The 21626-nt window shown below is 39.5% G+C and overlaps 1 protein-coding gene across 11 annotated transcripts in view; it reads left to right on the top strand.

Annotated features, from left to right (window-relative positions):
* Positions 1-21626, top strand: part of MTHFD2L (methylenetetrahydrofolate dehydrogenase (NADP+ dependent) 2 like) — a 158318-nt gene that overhangs the window by 42840 nt on the left and 93852 nt on the right. For 10 of the 11 annotated variants that reach the window (XM_062198684.1, XM_062198679.1, XM_062198675.1 and 7 more), the window contains 3 exons: positions 127-279; positions 2176-2283; positions 12982-13074. In XM_062198684.1, coding sequence (XP_062054668.1) covers positions 127-279; positions 2176-2283; positions 12982-13074 — 354 coding nt within the window. Of the gene's footprint in view, positions 1-126; positions 280-2175; positions 2284-12981; positions 13075-14499; positions 16253-21626 lie in introns of those variants that run through there. The other variant, XM_062198682.1, reaches the window with a different exon arrangement.

The following is a 21626-nucleotide window of genomic DNA, read 5'->3' as shown; positions in this document are numbered from 1 at the left end:
AAGTGTAATGATTTTTCATCTTCGTGGAGCTGAATTCTAAGTGATCTGACAGTAGATCCTCAATTTCATTTTCTAGGTTTCCAAATAAATAATTTGAAAATGAGACTAATTTTATTTACTTTTCAGATCACGTGGATGAGCGAACAATATGCAATGGAATTGCCCCAGAAAAAGATGTTGATGGATTTCATATTATCAACATTGGAAGACTATGCCTTGATCAGCATTCTCTCATTCCTGCCACTGCCAGTGCTGTGTGGGAAATAATAAAAAGAACAGGTAGGTAATTTGTGGTGTGCAGGATTTGAGTACTGGGTGCTGACCTAAGCATGTATTCATTGCCTCAGACCTAGAGAGTAATAGAAAACAATAACTAAGCAACTTCAGTCTGTAAAAAGTTATATAAGTTAAAGAATATTCAAAAATATTTTAGAAAGGAGAAAACATATACCAAGTTACAGGAACTGCAGTCACAACTTATATCTCTCTCTACTTTTAAACCATAGACTTTGTGTATTTTGATGGAAATCCCTCCACAGTGAATTATGTTTTTCATTACCTTTGATAGAAGGGTACTGATCCCATGTCAACTTTCTTATTGACAGATTTTTTTCATAAACATTTAATTTAAAAAAATTACCCTTAAGCTGTGCTAGATACAATGATGCCCTCACAGACTCCTGAGATTATAAAAGTTTTTAACTGTAACCTTAACTGACTCTGAATTCCCTTCTATATTGATGATTTTCCAGCTTCCACCACTGTCATTTCCATTTCTGGCCACACTTTCTCCTTTCTAAATATACTGCTTTCTAACCAAGAGAAAATTTCCAGGGGAAAGCAGATTCTAGAATAATACTCTTAGAATGTTAGTACTTAGAAAAACCTGAATTCTAATGCTTTCATCTATTTACAAGGAAATTGAAAAGGAGAGAATATTCCAACATGGGAAACAGTCCACATAGCAGACTCATAGAATGAAAATCATTCTAATTAACACTCTGACCTCAGAATTATATCTTAAGTTTTTCTGGTCTGGCTGAAAAGCCCGTGAGAGCATTTCAGGCATGGAAAGCCAAGACACTGGCAAAAAATGTTCTACATGAAGGATCTCTGTGAGTGAGACCTCAGCAGAAAGAAGTGGCCATCCAAGAAGGATATACTTTTCTCTAAAGGGAGGAGAGAACTTCCACTATGCTTATGGCCTTGTCCAAATACTGATGGAGTTTGTTGACTCAAAAGGTTTCCATAGCCTAGGCAGCTCATGTCAAGAGCCTCAGGTGGTCAGTGATGTCATATATAAGGGTGTTAATTATTAAATTAACAGCAGGAGTCACTGTGCACTAACTCCCCATGCAGGACCTCTGTCCTCAGTGAGTTATATTATGAGAGTTAACTGTAAAACTAGTTCTCAAATAGTTTGTATGTGTGTGTGTGTAAATTGTTAAAATCTTTACTTAGTATAGAGTTGGTCTTCTGTGTACAAAGTTAATTGAAAATGAATCTTAGTGGAGAATGGAACTGGCAAGGGGAGAGGGAGAAGGAGGAGGGGTAGGGTATGGGTGGGAGGGCAGGTACAGTGGGAAGTTAACTATATTCCTAAAGTTGTACTTATGAAATTTGTATTCCTTAAAAAATAAATTAAAAAGAAAGAAGAAGAAATTGAGCCCCAGAGAAGTGGTCTGTAGTTTAGTTACTAGCTTTATCTTTCATGTCCAAATATGTCTGTAAGTTATTTGTGGTTCTTTCCCACAAAGTACATGAGTTTTATGAAAAACACTTTTCCCCTACTTCATTTTATCTTAGCTTTGCACAAAGTTTGATTGCCAGTTAAGCTTGATGTTGTACTTTGCTTATTTTATAATTAGCAGCTAATACATTTTAAGGCTGTATTAGCTAACTCTTGATATGAATCTCAATGTTTAAAAGTACTTTCTTGACAACTTGAGAATGTTTGTGGCTTTTAAATGAGGATACAATCATAGAGAAAGAGACAAATCTAAGAAGCATGAAAAGAAATATTTATAAATAATGTATGTGGGCACATCAAGGATAAACCACATAATGAGCCACATTTAATTAGAATTTTTTAAAGAATGTTTCAGTAGGACGTTCAAATGTTCAATTTGCTGCTTGTTATTGATTCTGCATTTAAATCATACTCTATATTTTAAGGAATTGAAACATTTGGGAAAAATGTGCTTGTGGCTGGAAGATCAAAGAACGTAGGGATGCCCATTGCCATGCTTTTGCACACTGATGGAGAGCACGAGCGCCCAGGAGGTAGGTAGGACTGTATCCTGTCATCACGTAGAGACTGTTGAGGCTTAATAGATCTGTGGGTTTATGCAGCAATGTCTCATTTAATGATGTGAGAGCCTTGAAAGTGAATGAAGGAAATACTGAAAATGTTTGTGGTAGTCCCTTTGTTCCTATTTTTTTTCTTTTGGCTCCATAAATAGTTTCTATAAATTGTTAACAATATAGACATTAAGAAATGTGAGAAACCACCCAATACATAAAAATCACATGCCCAGAAAGTAGAAAACAAAACATAAAAACTTGGAGTGTCGGATGTAGAATTCCTAAAACGGCAAGGTCTTACTACTTTAGAGGTCAGCTGGGTAGTTCACTTCACAGACAAGGAAGCTGAGGCTTAGAGTTAACTGACTATCTAGATTAGACAACCAGTCATTGAACTGTGAGCAGAAGTGACACCCTATGTCAATAAGAAAACTCAGACAAATATGATGGTGTTTGTCATTGTGTGGCCACATTATGCAAGTGCCTGTCATCTCAATGTTGTTCCAAGACCTTGCTTTCTACAGTTGCCTAATAGCTGAAATGATGTTGATATGTGATTTGGAGATGGAATGAAAAGGGGACATTGCTCATGGTGGCCTGAGCCAGTGCCATTTTCAAAGGGTATGAGGTTAACTCAAATCACCCTTGTCTGCTAAATTCTGCATCTTTTTCTTATATGAGTAAAAGACCAAATTAATGTTCTCAGTAGAAGTAATTATTGATCCAAATATGTGTTCTGAGATTTTTACTCCTTCTTTTATTGCTTATTTCTCCCAATATTTGTTTTTCCTTTAATCTTAGTACTTAGCTGGTTTCTTTAATTCCAAGGAAGAGGGGGCATATTTAATTGCTCTCTAATATTTAATAAGAAAGATAGATACCTACATGCTAACATACAACAAACACCACTCCTTATTTCAGATTTTTCAAAATACTTGTTTTAGGATCTTGGATGGCTTAATGCATATTAATATTTTTATAGAAATTCCTATGAAAAATAAACATAATAATAACATATAAAATGATTAATAATGTGCTTTGAAGATTCTTTTCCCTATCAAGGAAACCCAACAGGCCAATACACCCCAAATGGCATTGGTTTTTGATGTGGAAAGTCAGGGCTTCAGTGGACACAGAAGTCAGCTTCTGAAGAGCCCTGGCAGCTCTGCCAGCCAATAGGTGGGTCACTGGAAATGGAACTGCCCTGGGGTCGAAGGACGCCCAGGTCAGAGCTACAGACCCTGTTGTCTCTAAGCTGAAAAAGCCCTTTACTTGGCCAAGCTTCCAAAGTAACCACTGCTGTTGAGGGGACTGCAAAGTAGAGTCAGTAACATTGCAGCAAGAACTGTAAATTTCGTTTTACAGATGCCACCTGCCTTCTCTTCAGGCCAGCTCTCCTCCCAGGACAGCTGGATAATGGAAGTCAACAGGGTGCCTTCCATAAGGAGGTTCACACCACTCTTGTTTGCCTTTTCCAGCATCCCATGTGTAGAGATAGATCTGGGTCTCCTAACTGGCCAGGCCTTAGTGCCCAACTAGTTATTATCAAGCCCCTATGTTAGTTTTTATTTTTCTCTCAGTGGTTGGGTCCTCTAATAATGACTCTGTCCTTTGTTTTAGACCCTTATGTATTTAATGTGCTTGTTAGATTTATGTCCTGCAGACTTGAAACAGTGAAATTCTTGATGGCCATGCACATGAAGCCTCAGATGCGAGCAGTTTCTTCAAGCCAGCACTGTGTTTCCTTCATGAGGCCACTTCCTGCTGGAACCTTGTCTTGACAGCCTTTCTCTATTCTGCTCCTACCCAGCTTGAATAAGCCAGAGCAGTCATTGTCCCATACTCCCTAACAGAAGTTAGGGTCCATTCTTCTGGGGGAGGGAATATGGGAGTCAGAAGGGTTAATAGGCAGTCTGGCTGTTTCTGGTGAAAATTGAAGGTGCAAAATGCTTGCTTCCCCAAAAAGTTATCTTTAGCAAGGTGGAAAGTACCTGCTCTACTGAGAGCTTCCAATTTTATCATGAGAATAGAAAGGGAGTGGCGATTCCATCCTTCAGAGCTCTCACAGTTTACTGTAAAAACAAGTTACCTATCCCACCCCTAGGCAAATAAGATTACAGATCAGGTCTTTTGATAGGTTTTGTCCTTGCCTTGTAACTGAATGTCAAACTGATTGTCAAGTTCTTTTCTTTCCCAAAATTGTGCTTCAAAACCCCACTAACACCAACCCCTTCAGATTATGCCTCTCTTGGAGCCCCCCTGCTGGCCATTCTGCCAAGAGGTCTCTGACTTAAATAAATCTTGCTTTATTTTTCTATTAAAGGAAATGAACTTTAACTCTTTCAGAGGATGTGTCCAGAGACAGTGGAGCTAGGAGCCAGGTGCTGACTGTGTGGTTGGCAGGATAAGCCTGGAGTCAGATCCCTCTATCCCCAAGCCCGGTATCTTGGGCAAGTCATTTAGTCTGTGTAGGCTGCTGTTTTCTTCTTCTGTAAACTGAAAATAAAATTAATAATCCCCTTGACATAGTTAAACAAGATGTGAATGTAAAAAGCATGAATTATAGTGACTGACACACAGTAAGTTAAATAAGCTGTTGGTAAATGGATCTGTGGCCACTACTATTATTTCCATTATTATACTTACATTAATAACCTGTGGGCATGCTGACCATAAAGTGTAGAGTAATATGACCTGAAGTTAATGATGTAATTTTTATCTTTATTTGAAAATGTGTTTTCTTTTTCTGGTGGGCTTTATATTTGCAGTTTTTATGTAATATCTGGGTTTTTTTGTAATGTGAATAAATCAGAATTTATAAAAATTTATACAATATTTGATTAGAAATGTGACATCATCATTTTCCAAATAGTACTTTAAAATGGACTTTTTCTTTTGGATATCAATGTATTATGTGCTCACTTCATGATAAATTTCAATTTTGAATTATTTATAAAATACCTGTCAAAAATTAACACTTTATGTAATTTGAAACTAGATAATGTGTGTCATAAAAGACATTACTCTTTTATCATATATATCTCATAAAACTATATTTATTTATTTATTTATTTATTGGACAGGCAGAGTGGACAGTGAGAGAGAGAGAGAGACAGAGAGAAAGGTCTTCCTTTTGCCATTGGTTCACCCTCCAATGGCCGCTGCGGCCAGCGTTGCACTGAGCCGAAGGCAGGAGTCAGGTGCTTATCCTGGTCTCCCATGGGGTGCAGGGCCCAAGCACTTGGAATATCCTCCACTGCACTCCCGGGCCATAGCAGAGAGCTGGCCTGGAAGAGGGGCAACTGGGACAGAATCCAGCACCCCGACCGGGACTAGAACCTGGTGTGTCGGTGCTGCAAGGCGGAGGATTAGCCTGTTGAGCCATGGCGCCGGCCAAAACTATATTTATGTATATAGTCTATGCATATATACATAGTAAAAACATTAAAGCAAACATGAAAAAGATAAGCACAAGTTGATGCTAGCAATGACATCTTTGGAAAGAATGATATGGTAAAAATATATTAGTTTGGGGCTGGTGCTATGCTATAGCAAGTTAGGCATCCCATATGGGTGCTGGTTTGAGTCCTGGCTGTTCCACTTCTGATGCAATTCCCTGCTAATGTGTCTGAGAAAGCAGTGGAGGGTAGCCCCAGTGCTTGGGACTCCACACCCACATGGGAGACTTGGAAAAAACTCCTGGCTCCTGGCTTTGTTCTGGCCTAGCCCTAGCCATTGTAGCCATTTGAGGAGTTAACCAGCAGGTGGAAGATCTCTTTCTCTGTCTCTCTCATTCTTTCTCCCTGTAACTCTGCCTTTCAAATAAATAAAATAAATCTTTAAAGATATGTATATATGTTTAAAAATATTTTATACTTTGTGGTATAAGATATTCTCACTTGAGTACGTGTTAAAACATGAATAAAAGCAGAATGAGTTATGAGACTGGCTGCTTACTAGCCATAGTAAAATTATTTTATTTTTCTGGTACTAGGTGCCGTTATAATTACAGTAGCTAAAAGGTAATGAGTTATACTAAAAATTATTTTGGGAGGTTTGTAATATGGATGTTGTTTAGTCTAATGCATAAGTGATAGGAATGTGGTGACATATATTATTAATATAATGAATCGTTGAGAGCTGCTTACTGAAGATTTGGAGTCTGTGGGAAAGTTAATATTTCAAACGCCCGTGTCTGTTGAAGCAGTAATTATGTGCAGTGACTCCATGCACATTGCTAGCTAATGGAGATAATGAAGGAGGATTAACTTGGCCAGTTCACGTCTATAGAACTTGTGCTAATGACACTCAGTGCTGAGCATTCAGCTCACACTCTGTATTTCTTTGCCAGAAGAGATTCAGAACCCTAATGATTCATTTTTGTCTGAAAGCCAAAGATAATTGCACTAGGAGAAAAAATAGCCATACTATAATTTAGCGTGATTAATATGTGTCTACCCATGGCTGGGTGATGGTTTTGATGTGAAGGACAGGGCTTCTAGCTGTTTTGTGAGGAAGAGTGCCTTTTATTCTTGAACAGCTTGAAACAGTCATAGTAAGAATGTACTACAGTAAAGGAATCAGTGACATTCAACACAATCAAGAAGCAAGGAAGCAGATGATCTCCTGCTAAGGACAGCCCCACACAGAAGGCTTTGGAAAGGACATGGCATTTAAATAAATAAATAACTGTATAGTTTACAGTTTACAGTGTGAGAGTTGGTTCTTGTCCTCCCAGAGCAAGGTGTCTGGTAATTATTGTAAGTGGGGGTGTCAAGGGATATGGTAAATAAGTTTTAGTCATTTAAATTGAAATAATTCAATGGCACAAAGTAATGACTAGCACCCCTAGGCAAACAACCTATTTACATAGGAGAGCACATAGATAATTGAGGTGATATAAAGAGGTTTATATGGAAAATCTCTTGGTATGATAGCACACTAATTTGGATGTTTGAGATCACATAGATCAGTGTATATGCTTTTGTCTTCCTTGTATTTAGTAACCTGCCCAGTTTCACCTTTTTCGCAATGAAAAGCAAATACCATTGGCTTTAGCACCATGTCTTTATTTTTAGCTTTTCCATGAGGAAGAGAGAAACTCCAATTTCTCTACAATAGTGTTTTTCCTTTAGGATAATGGAGTGCCATAATGGCCAAGGACTATGGTTACCCTGCATAGTCTTATTCTTATGTAGTCAATCCCATCTAAACAGTTTCCCCTAAAAGGCTACAGCCTGGGGTCATGTGCTCTTTGTTTAAGCTAGAATGTTGTGGCACCAAAGCAGCAGCAATGATACTGGCATGTTTTTAAAGAGTGTTTTGAAAGGTCAGCAGCCTGCTGATTTTGTTTAGAGTCCTTTGGGCCTGGTGATGTTCTTGATTTCATCTAGGCAACATTCATCCAGTCCTTACTCTCTGTGAGGCACTGTTGGATGCAGCAGTGAAAATGACTCAGTCCTCTGTCTTTGGGATTTGACCATCTGCATCTTCAGGATTCAGCCTTGGCAGGTAGGCTGCACAAGAACCGTGTTGACATTTGGCTTTCACATTCAAGCAGCAATGTTCTCTAGCCCTGGGAAATTGTCTTCAAGGAGCTTCCTGAGTGGAAAATAACAAGAGTTTCCACCACATCAATCTCCTTTCTCTGTGAGAATTGACTCCAGTTGTGAAAATGAGCATTTTTGCCAGCCTGGGAGCATTATCTCCAAGGTACAAGACATAGTAATGCAGCAGTGGATGCTTGAGGGAATGTAACGTGATGTGAGTGGAATGTATGATTAAGCTCAGCCTGGTGGCAGGTTGGGCCAGGCTCTCTTAGGTTTCAAAGAGAAGAGTCAAACAGAAATGCCTCAGAATGCAGGAGCCATGCAAAGGGGTCACATCCCTAGGGCCAAGACTCATAGTTTTATTGGTGGCATGGTGAAGTGGGGTGTTGGCTACCTCTGTGGAAGCAACCATTTCCAAACCGTAGGGAGGGGGATGGCAGACCTTTATGGTCACTGGTTTTCCCATCCCACTACTTCCAGGTGAGGAGTACTCTTGAGGAGATATGGGGGATATTCTACTTGGGGCTGCTTCCCTGTTAATTAGACTTTACTGAATCACAACTTTGAATTTGGGTAGTGGAAGTCAGTAGGAAAGAACAAATGCTTGCTTTAGTCTCATATTCTAAATTGAATAACCAGAGCATTGCATCATTTTCCATGTTTCTTAAATTCTGCCAACTAGAATCTGGGAAGCACTCTACTTGGAAGATATGGGCTTTCATCGGACAACAAGGACTGTCCTATAACACTGTTGAATGTAACACTACACCTTATTTAAAATATAAATAAAGTGAAGTCCAAATCTTTCTTTTCATCTTTCATTGTCTCTCTTTTCATAGCCTCAGCATGGTGGGCATTTGTACTAGGCATTCCTTCTCTCCAGTCTGGAAGCCTATTGACAGTACCACTCATAAGAATATTGTGTTCTACTCCAATCTGCCTTGTCAGCCATTGCTTCTGCCATTTTCTCTCTGTGCCTTTGGCCAAGGCTGCACAGAACTTCCCACCATTCCCAGGCACATGGTCTCTTCCATTCCTCCTTGCCCTTATATGTCCTGTCCCCTCTGCATGCAATGCCATTTTCTATCACTCACCTCCTTCCTATCTCCCACTCTTTCCAGATGCAACTCAAATCTCACTTTTGTAGCTCTATATGTTACCCTCACAATACTAGTCCTATTGCATGTTAGTTATCTATGCATCCCCCTTCCTACCCACCAATAGTAACTGTGGACCTCTTAGTAACAAATACTGTCCTAGACATTTTGTATCTCTGAAGTTTTCATAGAGGGCCTAGCGTGTAATAATGCATTCAGTCAGTCAGTCACTGAAAGTTCATGCCGTGCCTCCTGTATGCTGAGTGCTGTGCCAGTATTGTGGAAAACAAGGCCGCAGGCCTAGGGTCTAAATTAGTGCATTGTCAGTTAGTAAATAAATCTCTGTATGACAGGAAGGAGGGTGGGAAGTCATTAGTGACCCAGCATACACCAGTTCCTTCATATCTAAAATTCTGTGCATTTATATAAAAGGGTAACTTAAACTCCCCCTTCCTGTGAGAGTTACTTTGTGTTCAGTAGAGGAGGAGGCAACCTCCTGACCATCAGGAATGGGAGCGGAACCCTCAGGACACTTGGAGGAAGAGAGGAAGATTATGTCAGTGGAAGTCATTGATAAAGGTGACACTGTTGCTCCAGTAAAACACTGAGTATCCATCTTTTTGTTGAGACATTTTTTAAAATCTCTCTTGAGCTGCTGACTTCTAATGTTGTCTTTTTACCAGAGGGGTGATTTCTGTGTCATCAAACATGAAGAATACATTGGTAGATAAACCAGATATTGTCCTGTCCTCCTGAGCTTACACTCTAGTAGGAAAGATTTAATTCAATAATTGGGTATAAATTATTTAATAATTGTAATTGTGCAAAGAACATCAAAGGAGAAGCAGAGCTTTCTGCTTTACAGTTTTAGGAATAAATTATATATATATATAATTTTTTTTTTTTGACAGGCAGAGTGGACAGTGAGAGAGAGAGAGAGAGACAGAGAGAAAGGTCTTCCTTTTGCCATTGGTTCACCCTCCAATGGCCGCCGCGGTAGCGCGCTGCAGCCGGCGCACCGCGCTGTTCCGATGGCAGGAGCCAGGTGCTTATCCTGGTCTCCCAAGGGGTGCAGGGCCCAAGCACCTGGGCCATCCTCCACTGCACTCCCTGGCCACAGCAGATAATTATAATTATATAAATATAATTATAAAAGTACAAAATATATAAATAAATATAATATATATATAACTCTATATGAATATTGTACCCTTTTCTCTCGGTCTGCCTTCTCTTCCTAATGTAATGAGATATTTACCCTGTCTTCTTTCTGTTCCTATTCATTACCTAAAGGTAAAAATATCTGATTTACAGGCACGTAGCAATATGTAAAACACAATGAAAATGAGAAATAGTGAAGAAAAGGAAGAAGGAAGGGCTGGAGATAAAATGGAGCCAAAGATAAACTTCTACTAAAAATAAGCATATTAGTGAATCTTCATAGATATATTCTCTCTGTCAAGCACACTGTTTTTTTTTTTTTTTATATTGTTACAGAATACGTGTTTGGTGGATTCATTTAATTGAGTCTAAATTATACTTGCTATAGTTAGGCCACTAGTTTTACCCTGGGGGATGATTATCAGGTGGAAAATGACTAGTTATCAAGTTAAATGTCTTTAATATTAAAAACAAACATATAATCAGGAAAAGTGAAATTTTTTATATCGAGATTGAAAAGTAATTTCTGAGTGTCTTCATAAACAAAAAAACTATACAAAGGATCAAGTAATATTCATGACATGTTCTTTAAGTTAATAAACTTGCCATTTAATAAAAAAGGTGTGTATAATTGAAAGGCAGGGAGGGAGAGGGACACACACTCACACAGGAAGGGAGAGAGAGAGAGACAGAAACAGAGAGAGATCTTCCATCTGCTAGTTCACTTTTCAAATGGCTTCAACAATGGGCCAGGCTGAAACCAGCAGCCAGGTTTCCCACATGTGTGGCAAGGGACTGAATACTTGGGCCATTATCTGCTGCTTTCTCAGGCACATTAGCAGGGGGCTGGGACTTGAAATGGTACTCTGATATGGGATGCCAGTGTTGCTAGCTGCAGTTTAACCTGTTATACCACAACACCAGGCCCACATGGTGGTGTTAGCAGGTAGCCTGATCAGAAGTGGGGCTCCCCTGGGCAGCCCCTTACATACAGTCCTTTTTGTGGTGGTGTTTTACTTCATCATTTGTATTGCTCCTGGTGGAATGAGCTGGATTTTGCTGCATCTGGGTGGTGAGGAAAGATGCTGAGCAACCTTCTGGCTCCTCCTAGACCATCTGCAGTCAGGTGGTTTCCTGTTGAATGGCTCCTCCAAGTCTGTCTTCATATTACCTCAAACTCTAAACTGTCCTGAGCCTAAGAGGGCTCTTCTTTCTGTGTTCCTATTCTCTCTGTTACCATGAAGAAAGATGTGTTTTTGCAAGTTAGGATGTACCTGTCACCTCCAGGTCACACAGCTTTGCAGTCATTCTCAGAGGTTTGCCGCTGACCATCTTGTCATTCTCTGTGTTTGCTGCCTTTTTCTCTGTGTGGTATCTATTCACTTCTTTCGGTAACTCTTACTACTCTGGGAAATATGTTTTGTGGTTTTTCTAAATATGGAGACTGTGCAGTTTTTGTTGTTGGTGGTGTTAACTATGCACCTTTTGCACATCATCTGGGAGAAGAGAAAGATACTGCCCTTCTCTTGACTGCTCCTTTTCTCCACCTCACCCTTTCTCTTCTTCCTCGGCTCACACATTGGGAACCCTCAGGCTGCTCATCTCTCTTAACTATTATTCCATTAATGTTTTTACATGAAAATATCCTGTTATATCCTAGGACTTCTTCATTTTGTAAACACATAACTTTAAAATTGGTACATTTTCCACTACTATGCTTTTAGCTTAGAATGTTCTTTCCTTCCTTCCTTTTTTTTTTTTTTTTAAGATTTATTTATTTGAAAGAGTTACAGAAAGAGGTAGAGACAGAGAAAGAGGTCTTCCATCCGCTGGTTTACTCCCCAGATGGCCGCAATGGCCAGAGCTGCGCCAACCCGAAGCCAGGAGCCAGGAGCTTCTTTCGGGTCTCCCACATGGGTGCAGGGGCCCAAGGACTTGGGCCATCCTCTACTGCTTTCCCAGGCCATAGCAAAGAACTGGACTGGAAGAGGAGCAGCCGGGACTAGAACTGGTGCCCATATGGGATGCCAGTGTTTCAGGCCAGGTCGTCAACCTGCTGCACCACAGCGCTGGTCCCTCCTTTCTTGATTTTATTTTTGCTCATGCTTTAAGATCTAAAGACTATGCCTCCTCCAGGAACCATTCCTTGATACCTCTTCATGGCAGAATTAATCTTTTACCTGTGCTTCCACAGTTTATTGTCCCATCAAATGAACTTGTGGTTCTTAAACTAACAAGTCTCCCCTACACTAGTGTGTGCTAACCAGTAAAAAGGGAATTTTCTTTTTTTTTTTTTAAAGATTTATTTTATTTATTTGAAGGACAGAGTTACAGGGAGAGGTAGAGACAGAGAGAGAGGTCTTCCATCCTCTGGTTCACTCCCCAAATAGCTGCAATGGTGGGAGCTGCGCCGATCTGAAGCCAGGGGCCAGAAGCTTCTTCCGGGTCTCCCATACAGGAACAGGAGCCCAAGGACTTGGGCTATTTTCTACTGCTATCCCAGGCCATAGCAGAGAGCTGGATCAGAAGAGGAGCAGCCAGGACTAGAACTGACGCCTATACAGGATGCCGGTGCTTCAGGCCAGGGCTTTAACCCACTGCACCACAGCACCAGCCCCAGGGAATTTTCAAATGCTGCTTTTCTAGAACTTTGCTTCCCTTCATTTGGCCTCATGTGATTTCCTTACTCACTCAATAAAGGGTACAGTATTTTGAGTAATCTCAACTTCTATATGAAGCTTTCGCTCTCAAAATGATTTAATCATACAAAAGCAATTCTTCTACACTTGGGAAGTAACTGAAATGCCTCTAGATGTTTATAACATTTGAAAAAGCTAGTAATCATTGATGGGCATTCTTCTGCATTCCAGGTGATGCAACGGTGACGATAGCTCACAGATATACCCCCAAAGAACAATTGAAGATCCACTCTCAGCTGGCAGATGTTATCATAGTAGCTGCTGGTAAGTCCTTAGTTGACTGTTATTTTGTGTGTGTGTGGGGGGGGGTTGTAAAAAGCAGAGTAATTTGTGCCCTGATTGCTGACATGCTTGAAAGAACATTTTCTTGAGAGAGTTATGTATAGATATGATTAACTTGTGTCAACTAGTGTGGGCCAATAATTGTAGCTATGGGAAAAAATAAACAGAACTTCCGGAATTTCAAATTGTATTAATCAAAGTAGAATGTCTCAGAGAGGGGACGAGATAGACAACCATTATGCTGTACTAGCCACTAGACTACAAGGCAAAAGTTAATGAATTACACCCTGTCCAAAGGATGATAATGTTTCCAACAAGGATGGCATACAATGTTTGATCTAATGAGCTGAAGTTGTTCACTCTGGAAAAAAGAAAGTACAAATTAAAGAAGATGCAGTAGGTTTTTTCTGTAACATAAGAAAAAAAAAAGCCTCAAACCTATCCTTTGTAATAAGAATTGTCTCAAAGGTACCAGTTCTTGAGATAGTAAGTTCCCTATTATGTCAGTGATTAGAAGATAGATAAAATGTGAAATAATGTGCAGTATTACTTGTTAGTTTTTACTAACAGTTATTCCATTTTAGATGACAAAAAAAAATCCTATGCCCTCTTTTAACATTATTAAATTATTTTAATAAAGTAAGAGTGACTAAAAGCACATGTAAGGAATTGTAAGTATTTGGAGCATATATTCTATGGGGAAGGTGTTACATTTCTTCTTTACTCCCTACCACTTAGACCATTGTAGAGTGCACTCATGTATTGAGAACAGAGTTGAGCTCATTGAGTTGTAATATTTCCTTCAGTTCTGAGATTTTGTTATTCTATATACTTAACAGATTTTTGTTATATATTTAAAGAGTGACAGAGAAAGAGAGATACAGATAGAGATCCTCCATCTGCTGGTTCACTCCCCAAGTGACTGAAATGATTGGGTCTGGGCCAGTTTGAAGCCAGGAGCCAGGAACTCCATCCTGGTCTCCTAAGCACTTGGACTATCTTCCACTGCTTTTCCAGGTGCATTAGCAGGGAGCTGGATTGGAAGCGAGCAAACGGGACTTGAACTGGTGCTACAGTATGGGATTTTGGTGTCATAGGCTGTGGCTTACCCTGCTTTACCACAATGCTGACATCAATTATTCTAAATTTTAATGTGTGAAAGAAAGATTTGTGAAATATATGCATGTATCTTTAATGCTTATTATAAAACAAAGGTTGAATTTATTTGAATTTATTTGTGTTGTCCTGCAGGGTAAGTTGACAAGAAAGATGGTTCAGAATATAGAAAGGTTTAGAGTATAAAGGGGTTGTGGGGTTGTATTTAGATAATTCACTTATGGATATGTGAGAGTTTATTATATCATTCTGATCTTAGTTAAACATGAATACTTTTTTTTAATTTAAAAGAGTTGCAGAGAGAGAGAGAGAAAGAGGTCTTCCATCTGGTGGTTCACTCCCCAGGTGACTGCAATTGCCAGAGCTGAACTGATCAAAGCTACGAGCCAGGAACTTCTTCCAGGTCTCTCACGGGGCCCAAAGTCTTGGGCTATCTTCTACTGCTTTCCCAGGCCATAGCAGAGAGCTGGATCAGAAGTGGAGCAGCCAGGACTTGAACTGGTGCCCTTATGGGATGCCGGCACCACAGGCTGGGGCTTTAACCCACTACACCACAGCACAAGCCCCAACATGAATACTTTTGAAAAGCGGAGAGACTATTAAATTCACCCATTCCTTCATAAAGCATGGGACTCTTACTATGCAGCAAGAGCTTTCAATTGAATGCATATAGTAGTGCATAAAAGTGACAAAATTCCTGCTCTGCAGAACTTATATTTTAGTGGGAGAGACAGTTAGTTGTGAATAAACAATTAACACAACATCATGTCAGGTGATGATAACTGTAATAATGGAGTTGATTGAAGGAACAGTGTGTGTGTTGGGGGGTGGCTCCTTTAGCTTGAACAGTGAAGATCTTTCTTAGGACATGACCTTTTGAGTAGGGTCCTTGTCTGATCTTTCTTCATTTACCCACCAGTTCCCATCTCCTCCCTTCCAAGTCCTGTTCTGTCCAGCTGTGTTTCTCTGCCACCAGTTTCCAGCAAGGTTTGGCACCAGTTTGAGATTGGAGGGACAGGGAGGAGATATTTCTACTTTACTCCCTTTGCACTTCCTCCTGTGTGAATGGCGCCTACCAGGGAACCTCTCTCCCGTAGAGCACTCTCGCTGTGCTGCAGTGACATCCTTTCCTCGTGCCTTAGGCGTGGTAGAAGCTTCTTCCTGTTCCTAATAAGTGCCTTAACTGTTGTTGCTTTTCTCTTAACCCCAACATATGCTGTGAGAGTTCCTTTACATATGTCTCTTCATATAATGGTCAGAGGCGGATTCTGTTTCCTACTAGGATCCTGACAGATGCAGATTTGTATGAAGTGAAGGATCAAATCAAAGTAATACCTGGGGGAAGAACATTCCAAACAGAGGGAGCAGCAAATACAAAAGTCCTTAGGGAGGTGCATGGTTGGCATGTTCCACATCACAGATATTTGAGAGTTTTTATTATTCTGATTTTATTAAACATTAATAAATTATAAGGAAATTGGTAAGAAATACTATTGAGAAGGTGGCCAGTACTAGCTCCTGTGGGAAATTAAGGACATTGCAATAACTTTTTAATTTTTACATTTAATTTCATTTCATTTGAAAGACAGAGAGAGAGAGAGAGAGAGAGGGAAATAGAAAGAACAGGGAGTTCTTCCATACTCTGGTTCATTCCCCAAATGCTCACATTGTCCAGGCTGGGCCAGGCTGAAGCTGGAAGGTGGGAACTCAGGATGGATCTCCCAAGTGGTTGGCAAGGACCCAATTACTTGAGCCATCGTCTTTTTCCTCCCAGGGAACACATTAGGAAGAAACTGGAATTAGAAGCAGAGCTGGGACCAGAAAATAGGCACTTTATTATGGAATGCAGGTTTCCCAAGCAGTATCTTAATTATTGCATCTATATCCAGACCTATAGTGAGGAGTTTGATATAAACCACCAGTGAATGAGAGCAGGAGCTGAACATGGTTTATCTTATGTTGTAAAAGTACACTGAGATGATGTCAAGGAGAACTGACTCTTAAAGGGGGAGTAAAAAACAGGAGTTACTGCAATTTTATTGAGTAAATCTCAGTTTTTCCATAATTTGTTTTGTTTTCAAACATACAGAATGATTCTGTCTTTTCTCTTCAATGCAGACAATTACTAATATTGTTGCTGTATCCAACACTTTACTGAGAACCTTTTTTTTTTTTTTGACAGGCAGAGTTAGACAGTAAGAGAGACAGAGAGAAAGGTCTTCTTTTCCGTTGGTTCACCCCCCAAATGGCCACTACAGCCAGCGCGCTACGGCCTGCACGCTGTGCCAATCCGAAGCCAGGAGCCGGGTGCTTCCTCCTGGTCTCCCATGCGGGTGCAGGGCCCAAGCACTTGGGCCATCCTCCGCTGCCTTCCCGGGCCACAGCAGAGAGCTGGACTGGAAGAGGAGCAACTGGGAGAGAATCCAGCACCCCAACCAGGACTAGAACCCCGGGGTGCCGGTGCCACAGGTGGAGGATTAGCCTAGTGAGCCGCAGCACCGGCTGAGAACCTTTTTAATATGGCCTATCAATTAGCTATCATTGAAGACTTTGAGATGAAATTAATTTTGGTGGAGAGAAGAATGATAATTTAATTAGTTTCAACCAGATTTAATTCAATTTTTTGTTCTTATACAGGCTGTATTCTGGGACTCAGATTATAACTATGGTAACTCCCTATAGAATAAAAATAGAAATAGTCCCTTTCTCAGAAGTCATTAGTGAGCTTGTACAGCTAATTATAACTGAGCAATCATATTCAGGTGGTATCGATGCAAATCTTTGAACTGGATTGACTGAATGAAGTAAGCAATATGTAGAAAAGTAATAAACTTTTTCAAACTACAAATCTACATTAGGTGGAATACTGCTACAGCAACATAGGCATTCGTTGGATACAAATATTATAATGACTTCCTTTTACAAATTTGTATTTATATACAAGACTTGGAATTGGCGAGTGGAGAGGAATTTGAACACTCATAGTCTTCCATTTCTACCATTAGATAAAAGGAAATTTAGGTTATCTTTAAAAACTATTATTCAACCTTAATGTTGACAATTTGTGAAAAATATTTCAGTTACTCTTAGTTCCCATTTGTCAATTATATTAGATGAATATTTTCTTTTGGTGGAAAAGACTCTCTCAGCATGCATTCATGGTCATATTTTGTGTTTATTATCATGAGAAATGGCAAATGAGTTATCCTGATGCTCTTGAGTGAACCACTGATATTATTTCATGACTAAATCAAGCCTTATGTCACAAGTCATGGTGCCAGTACTGCCATCATTCTCAAGCTTCTTCCATAATGCACAAGTAAGAACTGAGTTCAAAGTATTAAGAAAGAAGGCAGGAAAATAAAAAAGCAAAATAAAGAGAGGTAAGGAAAAGTAAGACTGAAACCTAGAAAAATTAACAAAATAAAAGACAAGAGATACTCAGGCTCCCAAGTATGGTTAACAGTATTCAACTCTACCACAGCCATCCCATTGAGGGTATGCTCATACCACCAGAGGGCGCCATTCAGGGGAGCAGCTCTTTGAAATACAGACCAATTGACCACACAGGGACCTCATGGAAAAACATTCTGAGCAGACAATGGGAATAGACTCCTGTTGGTTCCTTGTGACCCACTTTAATGCCTCTCGCTGGATACCAAAGTCTGCTGAATGCTGGAAGACAGCCTGTGTGTAGCCCTGTAATCATCTTGGTCAGTGGGAAATTCCAGGGAAAAAAATTTGAAGATTTATAAGAACAACCACAGATTTCTACATTTCCACTTCATTGATAATCATCTGGAGCATAGTAGGGTAAAACATGTAGATATCAGTAAGTAACATTTAAATTACAGAGAAAATATAAGTTTATGTAGAAAAGAAATTCTATATAGCCCAACAATAGGGATCAAGTATTGCCAAAGTGACCACATCAGGCATTGTGTGTGGGAAACAAACAAATGCAATTAGCAGTGGGTATTAAAAAAGGAGATAGTGATCTAATGGCAGAGGTAGCTGGAACAGGGAGGGCTGGATCACTGTCATGACTAGAATGTCAGCATATATGGAAACAGTCCCATCTAGGAGAAGTCAGGAAGAGAAGGAGGAGCAGTGCATGATGTGTCAGAAAGATTGATAATGTCTGAGAGATGACAGTAAAGAATGTGGTGATGAAATGCTGAAAAGAACTTGCAGAAGAAAAAAGTAAAAGAAGAAATCATTGTTTAATGACCCTGAGGCATGAATGCTATTAGCTTATGTTAATATTAATCTCACCCCTCCAGTTTCTCATGGTACTGATTGTGTAGGCTCACCCATGTATCACTTACCTTTTAAAAACCTCCCCCAAATCAGGATTCAAACCCAGTTAGAAATTCTGATCTGAAAATCAGACCCTGTGAAATGGTACAATTAGAAGTAAGAGGTTTCAAGTTCCTACTCAAAACTACCTCTTTGAGTTGCCAGAGAAAATTATTTTGCTACTAGGGAACTTTAATGTACCATAGTTATAACACTTAATACCTGTTTATAATTATCTGTCATGTTCAGTAGACTTACAGCAGTGACAGACCTAAAGACCTAGTATCTTTTTTATTTTTATTTTTTGGCCTAGTAGATAAGTGCTTAGAAAAATATCTGACACATAGTAGGTACTAATAATATGTGCTACATTGATAGGGAAATTATGAGTGGAACAAGGACTTCTTCAAATTAATACAAATTTAGCTGATATATTTGGTATCATTATTCTAGTTATTGGTTGATTTACATGCACAGCATTATTTTGGGGGAACTGCTGAGCATTGCTAGTTTGTCAGTGGAACTCAGGTGCTAAAACACATAAATGTGAGATATTTGTGCAGAAAAGAGTAGTTCACATCAATAATTGAATGGATGAACTGATTTGAGGATAAGAGTGAAGAAAGGCTAAAGAAGCTGTTATCCATGTGGAAAGCTCAGCAAGAAGAGTATTAAACAGTTGACTGGAAAGGAGTGGATTAGGGGAGCCTCAGTTGGCTTTGTATAAGGTTAATGGCAAAGAAGAGAAAGCCAGTCACAATAGGAAACTGGGGGACATCCTAAGTTTATAAAAGATCTAACATTCTTCGTTATCCAGGGATCATAGGCAAGGGATTTACAGACATTGCCCAAGGGACCTCCACCCACCTGAGTAAACTCAGTGCTGAAGACAAGCTGCTGAGTCAGTGCCAGCTGCATGTTAACCCCTGGATACTGTGCCACAGTGCTGAATGAAGGCTGCACTTTGTCCACTAAGCCATCCCCTCTAGCACAATGAGTGAACATTTACCGTAGTAACTCCAGCATCTCTCTTGCAACACTTTTAATGACAGACACTATAATACAAAACAGGATAAATGGGTAATTCAGTACAGTAATTTGGGATATCCACACTTACTTGTCACAAAATACAAAAGTGACCAACTAACTTCCTTTCACCACTTCCCCTAAGGTATTGCCAAGTGCTGTATACACTCCCATCAGACTTCACCCTAGCCTCTCAGTAGACTTTTTCCTGTAGTAGATTTCTTCCTTCTTTGAACAGAGTTAGTAATTTTTAAAATGCCAGGATACTGGGAAGTTTTGAGGGTGGGACATGGAAACAGGCCACTCCTCTGTGTAGCCCAAGCAGCCTGGGAGTGGGGCTTACTCACTTACAGCCCTGGGTGCTTCCTCAGTGGATGCCAGCACATTTCATGGCCTCACTAATCCCATTGTTCTTCCCATATCCTATGTATCCTTCTCCAGCTTGTCCCCTTTAGCTAGCCTCTGGTTCTTCTCTTGGAGTCCCTTCTTAAGTTTGTCATTTACTTCATGCTTTTCAATTATTTTAATGATATAGAGGAGTGTGAATGCACAGGTTGGATAAAGCAGGAATTCCAGGATTTAAATTCCAGCTTTATCACTTGATAATTGTATAAGTATGGTCAAGTCATCCCTTCTCTCTGAACCTCAGTCCTCTCATCGAGAGGTTGTGCAGAACAACTTTTCACATTGTGTTGTTAAGACACCTATTGCACGTTAAGAGCATAGCTAAATGCCTAGCAATAGTCAATACTCAAGAAACATTATGTACTAATATGATTATATATTAGTCATCATTGGGCAATTCCATATTAATATTTAATGATATATTTAATATAATAATTTAGAAATACTAAAGCAGGCAATTATTATTTTTAATTTTATTTATTTGAGAGAAACATAAGGGAGGGATATATATAAATAAAGCTGGGAGCTAGGAATTCAATCCAGGTCTTGAACATAAGTGGCAGGGACCCAATGACCATGACTGCTGCCTTAGGTATTGGTCCCAGGTACATAGGATATGTGTGTTCTACCTAGAGTCATCATTGATGCCTGCCTGGGTCTTCATTAGCAAGAAGCTGAAATTAGGAATTAGGCCAGGTATCCAACCCAGTCACTCTGATAAGAGAGGTAGGCATTCTGATGGTTACATCAAACTGCACCAAATGCTTGCCCTACACCCTTGATTATCAAATTACATCTCAGTGTAACTAAAGGAATATACTTCTTGGTTACTTTTAGCAGTAACATAGTATCAGAGTTGACTGATCATCATTAACACAAGTGAGTTAATCTAAGAAGAGATTTAAACATAATAGATCAATTTTTAAAAAACGATTTTTACTTAAGATTTATGATTTACCAGGATATCAGCCTTTGTCCAAAGCCATAGATTCTCTTGTTCTCTGGATGAATCCTGTAGAGCTTCTCCGTCTTTGGAAACCACCTTACTCTGAGAGGGTTAGAGAAGGTTGAGTCATTTAAGTAAAGAGGTTTTTTGTTTTTTGTTTTTGTTTTTTTTTTTCCTCTGAGTAGTATCCCCCTCCCCCTTTCTACTACCTTTTCCATCCCAGCCCATTCTAGTGGCCACAGCCCATACCCAGAGCCCAAGTTACCAAGTGGGCAAAGCTTTGCTGACCTACAGTGAACCTTGTCCAGTGTGTGAGAGGGCAGCTTTTTCCTGGTGTCAGTGACACTCCTAGAAAACACGAATAATAGAGATGATGGGAAAGAACCCATTATCTCTGCCAAAGAAAACCATGGTTAAGAATTCGGTGTTTGACCTTCCACTATTTTATATTTCTATGTAAATTCAAATATATAAATACTTCTTTCATGCTGTGTATAGTATTTGTATTTTCAGTTCCACACTGTGTACCTGTTTCTTCATGAAATGCTTTATTTTAAAACATGACTTTTGATGACTCCATAGTACTCTAGCCTATGGATATACTACAGTTTATTTTCAGTTCTTGAATGTAGGATATTTAGATGACTCCCAGTTTTTTTTTTTCGTTATGAATAATGCAGTAAATAACTGAACATCTTTCTAAACACCTAAGATTACTTGCAAAAAAGACCCAAGATATTTA

This window comes from Lepus europaeus, chromosome 8 (assembly GCF_033115175.1).
Source record: "Lepus europaeus isolate LE1 chromosome 8, mLepTim1.pri, whole genome shotgun sequence".
In the NCBI taxonomy this organism is placed as follows: domain Eukaryota; kingdom Metazoa; phylum Chordata; class Mammalia; order Lagomorpha; family Leporidae; genus Lepus; species Lepus europaeus.
The sequence above is the reverse complement of the archived record's forward strand: the minus strand, read 5'-3'. Positions and strand labels throughout refer to the sequence as shown.